General features: G+C 39.3%; 1 protein-coding gene across 2 annotated transcripts in view; it reads right to left on the bottom strand.

The window, feature by feature from the left end:
* The window catches only part of igsf21a (immunoglobin superfamily, member 21a), a 262,796-nt gene extending 250,774 nt beyond the window's left edge, over positions 1-12,022 (bottom strand). For both annotated transcript variants that reach the window (XM_042497548.1, XM_042497540.1), the window contains exon 1: positions 11,606-12,022. In XM_042497548.1, the coding sequence (XP_042353482.1) occupies positions 11,606-11,744 (139 nt within the window). In that variant the 5' untranslated portion in view covers positions 11,745-12,022. The remainder of the gene's footprint in view (positions 1-11,605) is intronic.
* Positions 12,023-19,452: the final 7,430 nt, after the last annotated feature.

Below are 19,452 nucleotides of genomic sequence, written 5' to 3' on the forward strand. Positions count from 1 at the left end.
TTTAATGTTTGAAATAAAGTATATTCAAGCTTGCCTGGGGTACAATATATATATAGGTCCAGCACTGGATAGAAAATATATATTGCATGTATTGATATCAGATGTTATTAAGAGGATTGATCATATATTCTACATAGATGAAGAGTTATGTTACAAAAGGTTACTTGCAAAATATAATGGCATAATATGGCCATATTCATTCAGTGTTATTTAGTGTTCCTTCATTTACAATGCTGTAGCTCCAGGCTTATCTCAGGTTCAGTACAGTATATTTTACTGCTAATGCGAGTTATGCTGACCCCTCCATGTTTCTTTGTAACGTAACCTTGATGCACTGTATGTACTGTATGCTAACACAGAAAAACACAAGGACAGCCGGCGTTTTATCTTTTCAAACTGAGGTCACAGCAACAATGACTAATTCCTTTTGCTCAGGTCGTGGAAAAAAAACCAAAAATGCTCGTCGCTAGCAAAAGGACAGCAAACTGCAAAAGAATCAGAACGTCTGTGTATGAAAAATCATCTGTGCACAGCAGCAGCGGCGGCGTTAGTCCTGGAAGCTTAAGCCCCCTGTGATGAACCATGAATGCAGAGATAAGTGTCATGTATAGTATACAAGGCACTTCTCAAAGTCTTTAATAAGGAGGCTAATGTTGGGACACAGTGGCAGAGCAATTGTTATTACTCAGCAGCCATGTTTGAACACGATAAGCAAAATCGCATAATCCACATTAGCATGTAGGAAACAGTGAGGGAGAATACAGTAAAGCTGCTGATAAAGCTTGTCATGAAATCCCTGCTTATTCCAGCTGCTAATTTCAGAAATTCTGATATCAAAAAATATATAAGATAACATTTCTGCAAAGGGAGCACATGACACTGTTTGACAATACACGCAATCACAAACAGGAATATTTTACTTTTCTCTATGCAGCCCATCTTGGGAGACCTTACTGAGCAAAGCTTCTCTGCTCTTTTTTTTCTATCTCTGCAAACCACCAGCTGCTGAGGGAATCAGAGTTGCTTCAAACTCCCACGCAAGCCAAAGACATCAGCAAGCAAGCCTACATCTGCGTATGAGGGACTTCAGGGGTAGAAAGGGAAGTTACTCTGCTGTTTGAACTTCCTTGCCCCGAGCCTTTACTTGTCTCTGCTAATCACAGGCTTTATCATTTGATCATTTGGCGTATCACTGCTGGAGAACGCAAATGTAATTCAGTCATATAGGCAAAAGGAAAGTGTTTCTTTTTTTTCTCCCCCACTCTCCCTTTTACTACATTCGATGTAAGAGGCTGTTGTCGTGGCAGCAGTGGGGGAAGACAGATGTCACGATGGTTACAGATTGTGTTGCATTATTTGCGTTGCAGGCGACGTACGCCCTGTCGTCGACCCCTTTGGGGCCCGAGGCAATCAGGGAACAAGTTATCCTGGATTCAAACCCCATAGCTGAAGATGCCAGCCGTTAATAAAATATGTTAATGGATTTCCAATAAGCGGTTGACTGCAAACGCCACACTTTAGCTCGCCTAAAATGTCAAAGAGATGATTTGGTTCCACACATTTACCTGAAAAGCAGATAGTTGGCATGTATGCTAATGCTTGGAATATGTTATTCTCTCACATGTGGCTTATCACCGTCTCAGACATTTCAGGGTGTCACGCTATTGGGATGAATGCCTTTGAAGAAAACTAAAAGCCAGAATTTCTTTCAAGATCAACACTGGCGCCTCAATGTGGAAAGCAAATGCATGCACGGTTGAGAGGTGCAAAACTGTTCCAGGCCCGCTGCTGGAAAATTTGTAGCTGGAGTGTCTGAGTTTTGTTAAATAATAGCATAACAAGTTTATTCAGGCTCGCTGTGTGAATTAGCACAATGTGATTCTCGTAAATAAAAAGGTTAAAAATCAAAGTTTACCGTTTGAGATCCCGACAACTGAGACTTTTACATCGTCACATTAATGGAGGTGAATTTGTTTGTGGTGCTTTTTTCATTATTATGTGGATGTTAGGAAACGATGTGCTGGTTAGTCACGATAATTAGTCATTTCTACTCTCAGAACTAAATTTTAAAAGTTTTTTCACATTTTCCTCTTTTTGTGATTTGACTGAACTGACTCTTTAAAGATGTTGTGAATTTAATCCTGTGTATTTGTGTTCTGTTTTTTTTCTTTTTTTAATGTGTGCAGGCTATATCAAATCCCTCTCTTTCTCCTCCTGTGAAGCCTTACAGTTTTATTAGGGATGCACTGATTTTGAAATTCTACCAGTGTTTAAAATAACAATTTTAACAGATACTGATGTTTTTATATTAACGTTTATTTTACTTTTGTTGTTATTTATTATATATTTTGTGCAAGAAAAAGAAGAAATCTTCATAATAAAAAAACCCCAGACTGTTTTAAAGTAATTAAGCTGTGCAACCTTAATATAACCTTTCATATGGAAAACATTCAAAAGCTACTTCAAAAGCTATTTTACTATATATATATTATATCATATTCCCCTCTCTAATATGTATGGCATATTGCTGTAAAAACATCAACAAATTGTCCTACATGTTACAAGATTATATTGAATATATCATGAGAACGATATAATGTACCTTTGCCTAATACTCATATTTCCTGAATTGGACATATCGAACTGTAACTCAGAGGAACCTCCGTGAGCTGTTAGCTAGCTCTCCTGCAGATTTCAACATGTATTCCTTGTTTAAAGTTTAGCATTATCAGGGGAAAAAGGGTGCACCCTCAGACGCGACAATGGGGAGTTTACTGCATCCTTTCGTCCTGAAGGCATCATGATTCCTTCCAACTCCGTCATTGTGATCTAAAATACACATTTTAATTTTTTTACTGGAGAAAGGTCTGGCTGAACCCGTCATAATTCCATAGGATGGAAAAAAACACTCTGGGTTGTTTGTATTTATTTAAGTCAATCACAGTCATCCTGGACAGTGCTAAGCTCAGGATGCAGCGCGGTTTTATAGTGTCAGGAGGTAGTAGAAGGGGAGGAGAATTTGATCAGAAATAGGCAGCCAATGGCAGGCTTATACACAGAGTGCGCATCCTGTGAGTTTGACTACAACAAACAGATAATCTTTAAATATTCACTGATGTCCTGCAGCAACTGCATGACGCCATAAAGACCTTTTCAGGTCATTTAGATATTTTGCCGTAAAAGCCATTTCATTTTCAGCACAGTGGTCCACATACACAAAGCTGGCTGAGGCTCTTCAACAAAAGCTGTCATTTCTGGGTCACCTACCTGTTTCAAGTTTTAATATGGCTCTTTCATCACATTAAATGGGATTTCAAGTTACAAAAGATCCAGACTAAAAGGTGAGCAAAACAAAAATTATACTTTAATTGAAGGTGATCACAGGAGGGGACAGTTGCTACCCGCACATTTGGTATACAGTAACTGCTGTATGGGAAAAGTCACAGACCTTTTTCCCCTCCTTTGTGGAGCTCTTAGATGCAGCCCAACAACCTTTGTGTGGTGCTGATGACCTGATTTTAGTAAAAGTACTCTGAGCTAGTGGAAGAGGTCAACCAGAGACAGTTTTTTGTTGCATGTCAGTGAGTACAAGCAAGCTGCATTCTTTTATTTTTGATGAAGTTACCACCTGAAAGAAATGAATGTCATTTTTTCTGCAAAATCCAAACACCTCATTGTTTGAAATCACTGTCGCATCACAGATATCAGCAGAATACAAAATAGAGTTTTAAGACAAATGAGATCCTATCAGCTGCAGAAGATGATGCGAAATAATTATACTCTCAACAGTACTGTATTGAGCCTATGTTGCGTCTAAGTATTGATCATAGGCATTTCTGCCTACCAGGCAGAAGTCCAGGGGCCCAAAGTGTCAGGGCCTCGCCTGGCCTTCACTTGCTAAATGTCACTCAAATTAACACAGACTGAGCAAGAAAAGACTCAAAATGTCCACAAAGAGACATGAAAGACCTCAAAGAGATGCAAAGAGACTTAAAAGAGAAAATAAAGAACTACAAAAAGGGGAAAAACTAACGCGAAGACACACAGAACAACCACAGGGGGACAAGACATGATTATAAAGAAACACAAAACAACCACACTGAGACATAAAACAAATACAAGTAACACAAAAAACCCAGAAGAGACTTAAAATGACCTCTTAGAAACAAAAAACTACAAAAAGACATAAAACAACCACAGGGATACAAAACAACCTCAAAAAGCGACAGAACATCAACATGGAGACACAAAATTACTACAAAGTCGCACAAAATGGCAAAAAAACAAAAAATCACCTCAAAGACCAAAATAACTACAAAGAGACACCTGACAAAAACAAAGAGACACAAAACAACTAAAAAGTGCCATAAAATGACCAAAAAAGACATAACATTACCACAAAGCGACACAAAGCAACCACAAGAAGATACAAAATGACCAAAAAACGACAAAAGAGACCACAAAGGGACACTAAGCAACCACAAGAGGGTACAAAATGATCAAAAAATTACCCAAAAAATGAAATTACCTCAAAGAGACTTAAGTTACTTTAAAGAGACCCAAATGACTACAGAAAAATGCATAATGACAACAAAGAGACGCAAAACCACTAAAAAGTCTGTGTGTCTTCCCCTGTGTGGGAGAGGTGGTGGGTCCTTTTGCACATTTATACCCAGGGGGCCCATTGTTTTGTAATACGCCCATGCGTCGAGGAAACAAAAATAGTCCAGAGATGAGTCGTGAGCAGCGAATCAATAAATAAATCAAAAAGCTGCATTGTACTTTTGCAGTGATCTCTAGTGGAAATATACTCAAGCCAAAAAGAACACATACTGTAAGCAGGTCCTCTAGGAAGAAAAAAATGCATATAGAAATGTACTTTAACAGTCAAAATGACTGGCAAAGCAAACAATAGCGGAGCAAAACAATGAGCACTGCTTCTAATCTGAGTATAATCATTTTATATAACTGCTGAAAGCTGCAGTGCTCATGCAAAGCCTGGTGATTGTTAGATAGTGGCATAACCACAACCCATTTTCCAGCCCAATATCTCTTCTCACTTCCTGTGAGTCGAGCCCCACCGACAGCCACAGCGCACCAGAAACCATCAGATCTAACAGAGATCCAGTGCCTGTTAAATCTGTCAACAGTGCCATGATCCACAATCTACAAGCCAGCCTACAGTACTGCGGCATGAGGCGAGATATTTTCTTAGATGTTTCATATCAGCAGTGAAACAGAAGGGTTTAAAATAAACTCTCGCTGAAAGAAAACACAATGTCTTAAACCTCAAGCATAAAGGCTACAGTGAGTGTGCATTGCAGGCATGTCATGTCGTGTTCAGCTGATTGCCACTCTATAATTTCACAGCCAGCCACCTGTAGCTGTGATGTCATGTATGTGTCTATATTGACTATTTTTTTAGTCAAACAGCCACATGGATGGAGCTGTTTAATCCTTTGAAACCTGAAAGAAGGCAATGAGCGATGAAAGAAGAATTAACCCCACATTAGAGAGCAATTAGTAAAAAAGTACAAGAAAATTACATATAAATTAGTTTAAAAAAAATAAAAAAGAAGAAAAAAAAAGGGAAATTACCTGGAAGGAGTGCTTAAAATTATATAATAATTCTGTAACATAAGTTAAAATATGTAATAATGATCATTATAACTATAGCTTTTTATAGCTTTTTTTTCCTTGACACTTTCCTTATTTAAAAAAAAAAAAAACTTTCTAAATCTACTAATATCTTGCATTTCATGGCATGTTTCTCACCAAGTTGCTCATTGCCTTTTCTCCGATGTTTCTACTTTTTATTATTTAAGAAATGGCACAAAATTTGCTCTGGGTTCAAAGGTTTGAATTCATGTGAAAGGCATCCGAAAGCAGCACAATAAAAGTAATACCACTCCACATTTCAAAGGGTCAAGTCTGATTTCCATAATGCTCGGTATCCCTGATGAACATGAGTCTACGAACATAGATTATTCAACTCCTTATCCCTACGTTATTCCTATCAGACTCTACTGGTAGCAAAAGACAAGAGTCCCATTTCCTGATCTACATAAAATCAGAGCGCCTTGTACTTAACTGCATTGCTCTTTGAACCTACACGCAGCTGTTCAAACCTGAAACCTAAAGCAGTTCCCATTTGCATTTATCCTCGGACATACTGAGGCAGCATAAAAATAAAAATGTGCGATTTTTATTCGCTGCAGCACCAATTTGGAAAAACATTAAAACTAGATATATAAATATGAGCATCTGAGGAAAGACGCATAATTGATTGCAGTGGACAGCAAATTGTCACTTGCTGTGAGAGTAAACAAGGAGGGATATTATTCATGAGGCTTTCAAGAAATGCATTATCCTCAGTCGAAATTATGCAGAGGAACATATCTAGCATTACTGTGTAAGAGACTTCATCCACAGACTGCTCTAAAAAAGGGAAATGAGATACAGCATTAGAGATACTTTGATTTCTATTAGGTAAGACTGATCTGAGAAAATGGTCCAGGCCAGAGGATGAATATGAGTGGAAAGCCAACTGCACTTGCCAGAGAAAGAGCGTCAAAAAGCTGCAATTTGATATAATTTCAATTCAGTTCTGAACACTCCTATCTGTAGTTCTTAATCTCTTCGAGGGATCTCTGAAGCCCTGTGAAGCAAGTCTGTTCTTCCCTAAATGGCATTGTAATACAGACAGTAAAACCACCTTGTGCCAACTTATTAAAAAGATTTTTTTTTTCCTTTTTTTGGAGGGAGGTGGAGGTGAAGTCTGCAAGGACAAAAAAAAATCCTTAACCTAAAAAGCTTTAAAAACATGCACCACTCATATCCACCAATTTCAAAAATGGGACTGCAGAGAAAAGCAGAACATCTCAAACAGAAACCCAGAAGAAAAACAATTTCAGCCCAATTAAATTCTTGGATGTTGGGTATATTAATTTCTCCCCAACAAGAAGTCATAAATCAAAACTTAACTGTGAACTATAAACTAGCTCCTGAACGGCAGTAAGTGATCTCAGAGCAGCAATTCTTATTAGTTAGTCGAGATGAAGCTGAACCAATAGATCATCTGCCTCACACATTTATAGCATGCTTTAGTATCAAGACATCAGTTCACCGCCATCATCAAGCGTGAAAGGTAAAATGTTTAATTTAGTGACATGTATAACAAATTACTATAAAAATTATGACCAAATTTGAATAGTAATGCACAGTTTTTCAAAAATACAGTGAAACACCATAATTCTTGATGCTTTTCGGAGCTCATATTACACTGTAAGCCCTACAATCTGCGGTGAAATACGGAAATGAATTTAATGGTTAATATACAGTTGAAGTAATATACAGTAGTGACACTGTAAAATATTATTATTAAAAATAATAACTCAATTTAATTCCATTTTAATTTATAAAGCCCATTATCACAAATCTCAATTTGCCTCAGAGAGTCTCGTAGGGCTTCTAACTTTTAGATTTATTGCATTTATTACAAACAAGATCAAGAGCTAATGAGAAATCATTGCAAATAAACAGCTTAGCTAACAAACACTAATAATAAAGAACCAACAATGAAAGAATACGGTAATTTTGCAAATTTCTTGTTTTCTCTTTCTCTCCCTTTTTTTTGTGCACTGCACCCGATTTGCTTTGGCCTTTTTATCTTCTTTAATGCTCTCCACAGGGCTTCAGCATGTTCATTTATTTGTGGCACCCCGCCACAGTTAAAACATCTGTCACAACAAATAGATTTTCTGTGTTTGGAGCTGGACCGCTCATTAAACGCACTGTGGAAACATAAGTATATACCGTCTAGCTATGCATTGCACCTCTCAGAGTGCAAAGCTTACTCTGGGCACAGATGGAGCAGAAGAACGTCAGGTGCATTGAACGTGAAACTTAACTGTTCATTTTTCTGGGTCTTAAAAGTTTGCATTCACTTACAGCAGCTGCTCCTCTCATCCATCAATCTGATCTGATCAGCTCTGAACGGATCAACGGATCAATTATCAAAACTGTGGGTCACATACTGCTGCTGAGGAAAAAAAGGGAGAAAACTCATGGCGAGCTCCACCTGCTCTGCATTCACGGACCCCGCTACACTTATAGTCACTTTCTGTGGGAAACGCTGTCTCCATACAGCCTAAACTCCACTCCATCAATTCCCTAATGTTGGAATATTTTGGAGGTCAATAAAAGGAGGGGGTGGAGGACCGGGCAGCACCCTATGTCCCCTCTAGGAAGAGCTGTCACTGATATTGTACATTTGATTCTTTCTTTTTGCTTTTCAACAATCACTTGTCTCTGTAATTTCCTGTAAAGCTGTTAATGTGTGATGTTTCTGGTGAGTATGCAGGCTGGCAGACAACAAGCTCCATCCACACTGAGTTGGTCCTCGTAGGTTATGTTTATGTTGTTATTGCAATTTTAGATCAGTGTTTTCAAGGAGGATCATTTCATTTTAAACAATGCAGGGAGTTTTTAAAATACCTACGGCAATAAGTCTGCACTGAACAACTGCAAACAAAATCCACAGCTTTTATCCTCTGTGACATGTGACACACTACAGCAACCTCAAGCTATTCCCATACTCGCTTTGACCTGGTTGTGCTTTCCAAGTTTAACACAGAAGTTCTTACTGTTGGGAAATGTTCGACAGCCAGCAGACAGTTAGCTTAGCTTGGAGTTAAGACTGGAAACAGCTCTATGAGAGGGCTGCAAAAACAGCCAAACAGCACCTCCGATGCTCACTCATTAACATGCTATATCTCTTATGTTTAATCTGTACAAAAAGACAAAAAATAAAATAACAAGACTTTTTATTGGAAGTTATGTGTCAGAATATTTCTTGGCTAAAAGCTGTAGTCTAACTTCCTAAAGTCTTGTTGTGTCAATCAGCAAAAACTCGTGTAAGTTTTTCCACTCTGTTTTTTGTAAGAAATTATCAAGCTAAGGTGGATTTTGCTACCTTCAGACACTGCGTGTTTCCCCCTTCATCCAGTCTGTATGCTAAGCTAGGCTTAGTTTCCAATGTCTGTATATTTACCAGAGAGATATGAGAGCTGTGACCTGCTCATTTAACTCTTGGCAAGAAAGCGATTAAGCCCATTTCCCCAAAATTCTCAAGTTTAGAGTGTGAAGTTGTCAATTCAGAAGCCTGTGCTGCTCAACTCTGTTGGATTCAATCTGATTTCTATGAATGTTTGACCTACGGAGTAAGCACTCTGGTGAGATCGATTCGCATAATGGCATGTCTGCACTGATGTTTGCAAAAGTCAATGAGATGTAGCTGAACATGTGCACTGAAGGCTGCAGACACGCCTACATGTTGTGAACATGGATTTAAAAAAATGCCAATGCTTCAGAAAAAAGACAGATGCAAATCATTATCACCCATAGGTCAAAATATGTAATATACTAAAGATTTTATGATGTTTTTCTTTCACATTGCAAGCCTGTGGAAAGACAAGACTGTGCAGACACGTATACAGTATATCAAAATCAGCATGCAAAAAAATGTGTAAAAGTACCAGCCACTGAATATGAACCCTGCACTTGGAACAGTGACTCTGTGACAATCTTCACAGCCAGACATGAACCTGAACTACGGAAGTCACTAGCTGAGGCTAGCTCGTAACAGCTGTATGTGAGCTGTGCCCAAGTTTCTCAAGGACGAGCACATCTGGCAGACAGAGTTGGTGCAACTAAACAGAGAGGATAAAAGAGTTTCATTCGAAAATGAGATGCTGTATGCATCGTGTCTTAAAATATTTTGCTCACATGAAAGAAACTGTTGGAGAAAATAAAAATGTAGACATTTTAAGATAGAGATGAGAGTGCATTCAGTGACCACAGGGCCCCTCTTTAGGGAACAAAATCTATCTTAAGACACACATTGAAATAAAGAAACCTTGATCTTGTTAAAAAGACACACAGAAATAAATTGTATGCTGAATCCAAAGTGTTACGCAGAAGACTAGAAAGAATACAGCTTGGGGGTGTGGGGGGGGGGGGGGGTGGGGGCAACAGACAACAAAGGTGAACTCCTGGTGTAAATCTATTTTGTTAAAACAGTAGTGACAACAAAAGCCAACAACAGCCCAGCGGCCTGACCGAAAGTCACTACGACTCAAATCCTGCCAATTGATCGCTTAAATTCTACCTCTCCCTGTTTGTTTACATGGCAATCAATGTAAACTCCTGCATGGAAAAATCTCACAGCCGCTCAACTGTGCAATGTAATCACACCATAGCAATCCAAGCTATTGTGAACACTTCAAACCAGCACGACTGCATTATTGAGTAAGTCCTAAATACTTTGCACAAGGCCTTGTGTGTAGTTTAGCATCATCCCAGCAGGGCATACCCGGAGGCATTTTATCACTTAACATTATGTTAAGCCCAGCTGGCATAATGATTTCCTATAAGGGTCAGCGAAGGTCAAAAACACTTCAAAACAACAAAATCCTCGGCTAACAGCTGCAGGTTAACAGGTTAGTTTGTAACGGCGTGCTGCTCTGATGTTGTAGCCAGGAGTGAACTCTCTTCTGAAGTCCTTCACACAGCACAACGTTAGCACCAGTGCACCGAGTGGGAGCCTGCAACTCCAGCAGCACTATGAAAAAGGAGCCCTTTACTTTCTATATTCCTCAGTGAGGGAATCAAGTGCTTGCAGTGCAGTCTTGTAATGCAAGCTCTTGATGTATGACACAGTGCAGAAAACAAAGTGCCTCTGCAAAATGCCACAGGGACCATATGTGAGGAATGTGTCAACAGTGTGAAAACATGCTTATTCAAGGCACTGGGTCCTTATCTGTTGCAAACATTTGGGTAACACTGAAATGCAGCATCCCTTCACCACCCCCAAATAAGAAAAAAAGACAATCATGCAGCCCGATAATTCTTTATGGTATATTCTACATGTATTATTTCGGATCTAATTCATGGGAACAGATCAATGTTGTTTTCATCCTCCAACAACCAAACGCATCAGCGGAGGATGGAGAGAAAACACGCGACACTGATGCCACCGCTGTGCGGAGCAAGCGCGTGCTGAAACCACAAATCTGCGTTCAAAAAAAATTAAAAAATCACTTCAATGTTTTTCAAGGCAACAACTTTAATATCTGTTGAGCACAGGCGCTATGTGATGAGCAAAAATAAACGATGACCACAACGCCGAGCAGTGCGTGCGCTTCGGCGTGCTTTAGTTGCTTTAGAAGTAGATGCTGTCATGCATGCTGGTCGTGATAGTCAATGCAGATGAATTAAGACTTAATACATAACGAGGCCTCCTGCTAACCCTCTTCTTGCATTCCCTTTGAGCACACCCCGACACCACGCATTGTGCAACCCCCCGAACTGAATCCCACCATTATTCATTCATTTCCACGACTTGATTGGCACGGAGGGGGGAAAGTTGGCATGAGGTGGCACCGATCGCCTCCATCCGGCTGTCCTGTTAATGGCCACTTTTACAGTCACATACGAATCACTCAACTCATTGACAGTAATTGTTGGACCCTACGCATGGATCGCAAAAAGAGGGGCTGCTGCCGCTGCTGCTTGCGTGAAAATGATATGACAGGGTCAGACTTACCGACGGCTAAATCCAGTAGATCCGCGCACAAGAGCAAGCACAACGAGAAGACGGTCATCTTTCCCTTATTTTGCAATAAATCCCAAACTCCATTTGCGTTTACATGCTCTCCGGGTTTCGGCTGTGTAATCCCCACCATTCCAGAGGTATGCGATTGAAAGGTGCCCCCAAACTATTCATGATGCAGCTCAAGTCTTAAGTGGAGAAAATCGGGAGAAGTTGACAGTGAATACAGCATTCAGAGCGGCGAAAATCGAGCATCAGATCTCCAAAAAATAAAAAAAAATAACACAAATGACTCAAAGGCTGCGATTACAGAACAAGCGGAGTGTTATTTTGTTTTCCTCCCAGTTTAAACAATAGGGAGCTGCGCTGAGCCGCGGAGCAGAGATTGGCTCTGGAAAAAACGGAGAGGTTTGGATGAAAATGTGTTCCTCAGTCACCTCTCTCTCTCTCCCTCCCTCCCTCCCTCTCTCTCTATCTCCCTCCCTCTCTCCTCCCGCCCTTCAGACAGACGCACAGTCATTCCTGATCACTCGCTCTTTTATTTCACACAATTTTCCTTAATCCCACCCTGGATTCAGACCACTCTAATTCTGTCCATTAAGCCGATTTATTTCTGCTGGATTTTTTTTCCTTGTAAAAAACGGGTTTTAAAGATCCTTATGCTTCTATATGCCTGTGATACAACAACAGGAACACAAATACATAAATAAAGTATTTAGCTTAACATGTGCACTTTATCAAACCACCAACTGTTAAATAATCAGAAAATATTCCATAAATGTTTTGAATTTTTTGACCTCATTTTGCAACAAAAGAGGTCTAACTTTGTTCTGTGTAAATGTTTTTTTTTTCAGCTCTGTTTATTTTTGCTTTACACTCCATTACATGCCACATTAAAGGTCCAGTGTGTAGGATTTAGGAGGATATATTGGCAGAAATGGAATGTAATATAAAACGTTTGTTTTCTTTTATCATCTGAAAATAACAATCATTGTGTTTTCGTTATCTGAGATGAGCCGTCTTTTTCTACAGAGTCCTGGCTCCAGATGGGGCAATTAGTGTTTTTGCGTCAGCCACAGTAGTTACCTCCGAAAAGAGCAGCATCATTAAAAACAAAGATTTTTTTTTTTTTTTTTTTAATTGAGAACTGTTTTATTCTGTTTTATATTGTTTTAAATTACCTGGTCCATTTGTTTTGGAGGGGAAGAACCTTCTGCTTATAATTCGGCTCCTGATAAAAAACCTCCCAAATGTCAGGATCTTAAGAGATGAGCAAACATTATTAAGTGCTAGGCTAATGGCCCATCTGCAATGTGCTGAACAGCATAGAAGAAACACTGATTTGTAATGTCGAACTGCTTCCTTTCAGTGCTTTTAATGATTTTAATCACATGGTTCGTTTCTTTTGGGGAGGAGGATACCTCTGGAGATAATTCGGCTCCTGGTAAAAACTGCCTGAATTATGGATACTGAAGAAAAAGGTTAAAGTTTCAGCAGGTTGCAATCTGCAATCCCAGCCCGTTTTCATTTCAAAGCTGTCAAATACCGCCGCTTTTACAGTGATTTCGGCATAAGGTCCCGACACCAAAAGCTACCTTTCGTGTCTGTTTGATACACCGCCAGGCAGAATAGGATGGGAGGCTTGGTTAATGGATCTGCAAAGATACGTAAGCGTAATATGTAGATGTGGTAGTCAAAAAGCAGTAGTAGTACAAAGCAGCAATATGTGACGTCTTAGGATGAAAACATGTTGGCGATCTTCACTGCTAGAAGCCACTTAAACTATCTAAATCTTACACACTGCATTTAAAATCAGAAAATATTTAATCAACGGTTTTGCTTTTCTCACCAGTTTTTTGAGCAGCCAACAAAAAGAGGTCTGACTTTCTGCTCTGCAAATGTTCTTCAGCTCAGTTTATTTTTGCTTTACACTCCATTACATGTTGCATTAAATCAAGACTCATTCAGCAGGACTTGTCATTGTGCACTATTACTCCACCAAATCCAAACAACTTTAACAGCTGCAGATAAACACATGAAATAAATTCTGTTGGAACAACATTAATTTAAAACCCATAACGACTCATTTGAACTTTATGAATTGCCGTGTAATGGAGCTGATCGGGCAGGTTGAAGTCACTCTTCTGGTTCAAATTGGCTGCAATCATTTGTCTCATTAAGGATTATCTATCATGCAGACAGGCAAATGTGGTTTCATGTGTCAGGGAAGATTTCACCTGAGATGAAGTGACCATTTTTACTTGGCAGAGTGATATCTGGATGTTATAGAGTAGGCATATGCCACTGTGTGAATGACTGCAGCACTATTTTAACACACCTTTTTTTTACTGTGATGTCACTCAAATCAGAAAGCCTTTCTTTAAATGTCACTCATATCAAAAATGTGCCCCACATGTATTCTTGAATATGACATTTTCTAAAACTCTCAATTAACATATTCCTGCTGCCACAAAGACGAACCAGTTTTACATTAGACACATTCGATTAAGACTTTAGAAACAGGAAGTTAATTTTCATATTTTCTCTCGTTATGGTCACCTCTGAAATCATAAGAAGTGTTCAAGAGTGATGGGGCCACAAGAATTGCCGAGACTGCCTTAACTTTGACAGGTGCCTCGGGCTATGTCATTCTAATCAGCATCACCTTAGCCCTGGTTTGCTACTCTCTTTTACTTTGAAATTATGTTTGCAGCACTATAAGCCTTTTGTGAAATGGTCCTCTGGGTTCTCTTTCAAAGTCCGGGCAATAAGTTATTCAGGAAGACAGCCACCAGCATGCCAAATCCATTCCCCCCCAAAAATATGAATTCAGTTGAATAAAGCCATTGGTTTCCCATTTTCAGGAAAGCTGACTTACAACCCAATTGTCAGAGGGGATGTCAGAATTGTACATTTCTGCAAACCACATATATGTTGCATTTGTTCTGATACTGACAATGCTGTGGTTAACATGAGCTTAGGCACAAAAAACACTTAGTTCGGTCTACTGAGTGAGAGCGCTGCAGTTATTATAAGTGAAACAACCTGCAATGTAACCACACTTGAGGCATGGTCACAGCATCCAAAACATCCACTAAAAGTGTTTGTTTTTGTCACTGACAGGCTCACATTGTTATTCTGAGTGTCTGACAACATTATTGAAAGGATCCCTACAGAGAAAAACCTTTTAATTAAAGTGTAATATCCTTTTTTTTCCCTTTTTTTCAGAAACAGCTCTAAAATGGCCATCACCAATTCCACCAGACTCCATTTAAATAAAAATCCGTATTTGCTTGTATAGAATAAGCATATTTTCATATCCATCTGAGTGAATTAAGGTTGTTTAAGAAAAAAAAAAGCCAGAGTTGGTGATTGTTAGAACAGTGGAAAGACAAACCAAGACAGCGGGTTTTCGACTTCAAACAAATTGTGTGTTTTATGATGATAAAATTACTGTTTATTTAAATGGGATACTTTCCTTAAATTGTCAGACACTTTGAATAATAATCTGAGCCTGTCAGTGGCAAAGACAAATACTTCAGTGGACGTAAATTGACAGTTTGAACATGCTCTGAATGGTTACATTGGTGATATGTTTTGTCACTGCCATCTGCTGTGGTCTTGCCAGCCCGTTCTCATTTCAAACTTGTCAAATATTGTTGATTGGTCAGTGATTTCAGCTTCAGACAAAGACGCACAAAAGCACCTTTCACAGCAGTATGATCCGCCACTGTACGGTGGTGCATGGATCCAACTAACCCTGGACTTTCACCTGGGAGGCCGCTGTGCGCTTCCTGAATGTCGAGTCAAGCCTGGTGTTTTTTCTAAGCCTAACCACATGCTTGTGTTTCACAAGGAAATAAACATAAATTCGAGGGATTTTACAGACATTGTAAGTTTATTTTGAAAAAGACTGTATGGATCTAACGAGTAGAAAGAGTACATTTCCTGTGAAAACTGAAGTGTATCTTGAAAAGACACAATGCACTTAACAGGTATAAATTCACATGCTGTCCAAGCTAGTAAACAACAGACACAGGTGGATACTTAGCGCGTCACATGGAGACTTGAACGGTACAGACCTGGCAACAATATTGAACAATTTGGGATGAGAATGTCTTGGTCTCCCTCAATACTGGCTCAATTTAAAAAATAAATTTTCCTTTAGTCACTTACATGCAAAAACACGGGACAATAAAGTCAAGGCTGAAAAATACTGAACTTACCCTTTAATATACCTGCATTTGTCACCAGAAACACAGCTGGACATGTCCCCAACTCTTGCTAAAAAACATCCACTTTTTTTGGTCTCAAACAGCCGTCTCAACTAGGTTTCACACCATCCACCATCTCCGTCTGGTCTTGATGAGAAACTCAGCTTACATCCATGTACATGAGCTACCTTATACGTATAAAAAGTACAAATGTTTGCAGAAATGTACAATGGCAAGATTTTATTAAAGCAACTCAGCTGCTTCTCACTACATCAAAGCCATAAACTTGAATTGATCTGAGCAACAGACCTTCACCTACACAGAAACCCCGGGGAGGCTCCTCTCTAGCAGGTAGTGTTTTGCTGGTCCATACACTCGGCTCATTATCAGACGATGCCCTGCTGTGTCAAAACAGTCAACTGAACACTGAGTTGAACAAGCTGTTCCTCAAAAGACAGCGGCGTGAAAAGGAAAAGCTGTCACAAATATATAAAATCAAACTCTTGAGAACATGTAAACCCAGCGCGAGAGATTCTCCCACACTTCTTCCCCTCACAGCTGACAGAGTGCAGGGGATGCTTCCCTGGTTAAGGTCAGCATTACTAATGCACCATCACACATCTCTAGAGGGCAGTGTCAACAACAATTTATTGGGGCAACATAGCTGATCGTGCTGTCCATATGGTATCTAAGCCGCTAACAAAGAGGGCTCGTCAGTCTTGTGAGAGTCCACATACCATTTTCATGTGCTTACTTTTCTTGCTGTACCTTAAGCACAAATCAATGAACCCTAAACTGTTTTTTTTTTTTTTAGCTTTTCATTTAGGATGTGAGGAATTCCGAGGAAGAGGAAAGCCGACACACAGATAGTGCTGACTCCATCCTGATGCTGTTGACTTTGTCACCTCTCATTCTTCTTGTTTTTGCAGTTATCTTTAAGTGCTTGTTCCTGTGGATTACATTATTGTGATGCCCGTTTCACTGTTTTATGAGCATAAAATGTTGCTGACTGTAGGGGCGTCGCAGTGGGGGGAAAAGTGGGATCCATTACTTGGGGCTCCAGTGGGAGGGGGCCCTTGAAAGGCTTAGGAAAAGCCTTAGCACCTAGTTCCATAACTAAAAACTGGCTAAGTAAATCGGTATAGAAATTTAACATTTTATAAATAACAAAACAGTGGAAACTCTGAGGCCCCTCTTATCGCTTGCAATTTTTAACACGAGTGCGATAAGGAAATTAAAATTGGCTTAATAAAGTGGTATGAAGACTAATTGTGCAAAAATGGTTCAGTCCGCCCCTGCACTAAGATTTGTCTCAAGCTGCAGCTATTACTTCAAAGGAGGGGCCTCACAGTGGGAGGAAAAGTGGGACTAATTACCTGGGCCCCAATGGGAGGAGGCCCCTTGAAAAGCCAGGAATAAATACTTCTCAGGAACAGTACCATAACTAAATCAAAATTGGCTGAATACAGCAGTATAGTCACTAAACATTTTATCTAAAAAAGCTCTCAGAGGCCCCTCTAACCCCTTAAATCTGCAAAATGGTTTAGTCCACCTCTGCACTGGGATTTGTCTTTAAACACAGCTACAGAGGAGTGAGTGACTCCTTATATTGCTGGAGCACTATCATACACTAAATCAATAATAAATAGATAAATAAAAAGGTGTGTGAGTGAGACATGGATCAACACTGGGAAGGCAGGGGGGCCCACAGAGACTGCTCATGCACAGACCCCAGAATTTGGTGCTACGCCCCTGGGTAACCACCAGATATACTTTTTTTTGTCACCTACTCAGGGTTACTGGGTGGACACAGTTCTTTTCTAGTTGTGTATTAGCATGCACATTAGTTTGCTCAGCAGCACCTTGTCTAATTGCATGTTTTTATGTAAATAGAGTTCAAATGAAGTTCAGCAAGCCCAAAGAAATGCTTAACCACAGAGTGCTGAGGTGAGCGCACAACCATTGGCTACATTTAACTTGATAACGTGGAATTAATATGCTTAAACAAAGACAAAGGAGCACATGACTACATGGTCTTACGCTTGTTACCACATGGAGCCTTACCTATTTTAATTGTTGAGGTAGTAAATACAATGTTGAAGAAAATATGACAAATACAAACAAACTAGATCTGAAAGGAAGCCTTTCTTTCTGAGCAACAACACAGGTCTTATAATAGCCCAAATCTAAAAAAAAACGTGTAATGATGTCAGACTGAGAAAATAAGGCAAATACTACATTTTAGGAGGTTATAACCAATAAATATAATTTTTTTGTCACTTCAATGACCAAAGTCAAAGGGAAATTGTGATCAGCGCTGTAACTGTACACTGTTGTACATTTTGTACAAAACACAGGACAGTATCTAGTCTTGAACCCAACGAGGAGCACACCACATATTTCAGATATTATGTAGCTGTAGGTTCGACCATATTTATACTGATATTATATTTCCTTTCCAGTGCTGAACTGCCGAAGTTACGAATCAGTTCTATTTCACGCATGCTTACAGTCTTATGAATACTTTTTTTGGTCTGATTGTAAAAGGTTTATTGTTGCTGATAGTATATTTTGGCAATTTGACATTTGGCTAATGTTAACCATCTTGCATTGCCACAACTTCCTTCGGTGGCTTCTAAAAAATAAATAAATAAAAAAATCTATAGCACATTGGAATGCTATTCTTCTGAATTCTTGTCAAGAAGCCTATGGGATTTTTCCACTGGATTTCAGACTATTGCAGAGAATAAGCTCTGTGGCAAACAAACGTTTATGATACTACATGTTTTGTTCAAAATTCTAATCTTCACAAATAACCACTACTTTTATGATTTTTGAAGCCCAAATGCGATCGCCAGAGGTAAAAAAGCTAACGGTTATTAATGAATTACACAACAGTTGCGTCACTTGATGTCTCCACCGCTACGAGGCTGTAAAGTTGTGTTCGGCGCAATTCGGCATAATGACCTTCTTATTCTCATTAAGCTACTTGTTAGCAACTGCCTTTTAAAGACACATGAAGGCTTTGAAATTCACAAGCCGGGTATTTACTGACATGTTCTATGTTGTAGAACAAAACAGACAGTGTCTTAAACTCATGTTAACCATAGAACTTATTTCAGGAATCTCACCAAAAACCCACTGATTTTGCGACGAGGGAACAGAGAGTGCTAAAATGCTAACTGATTTCAGGGTTTTGGGGCTCATTCCTGGGGCACTCTGAGGCAGAAATGGTATTTAATATTCATAATTGCATTTTTATTAGTTCATAATCATTGGAAAAATAAGAATTGTTCTGATTTTGTTACCTTGGGATGAGCTGTTTATTTCTACATAACTTACATCTGACATGGAGTCTGAAATATAGCTCAGAAAGGACAAACCAAACACTGGCTCTAGATTTTCAGCCACCATAGATCTCCTACAGGCTTGGCACACCAATGAAGATTTAGTTAGGCAACCTCACGACTGGATGCCACTAAATCCTGCAAACTGGACCTTAAAGATAACAAAACTCAAATGGATAATCAAATAGTTTGGGACAGCATTTAGCATGTGTCATGGTTTAAGAAATGGAAGCTGCTGGATGCTTTCCTTCCACCACACCTGATCCCCCCTGGAGAAGAT

Source organism: Plectropomus leopardus, chromosome 2 (genome assembly GCF_008729295.1).
Source record: "Plectropomus leopardus isolate mb chromosome 2, YSFRI_Pleo_2.0, whole genome shotgun sequence".
Classification (NCBI taxonomy): Eukaryota; Metazoa; Chordata; class Actinopteri; order Perciformes; family Serranidae; genus Plectropomus; species Plectropomus leopardus.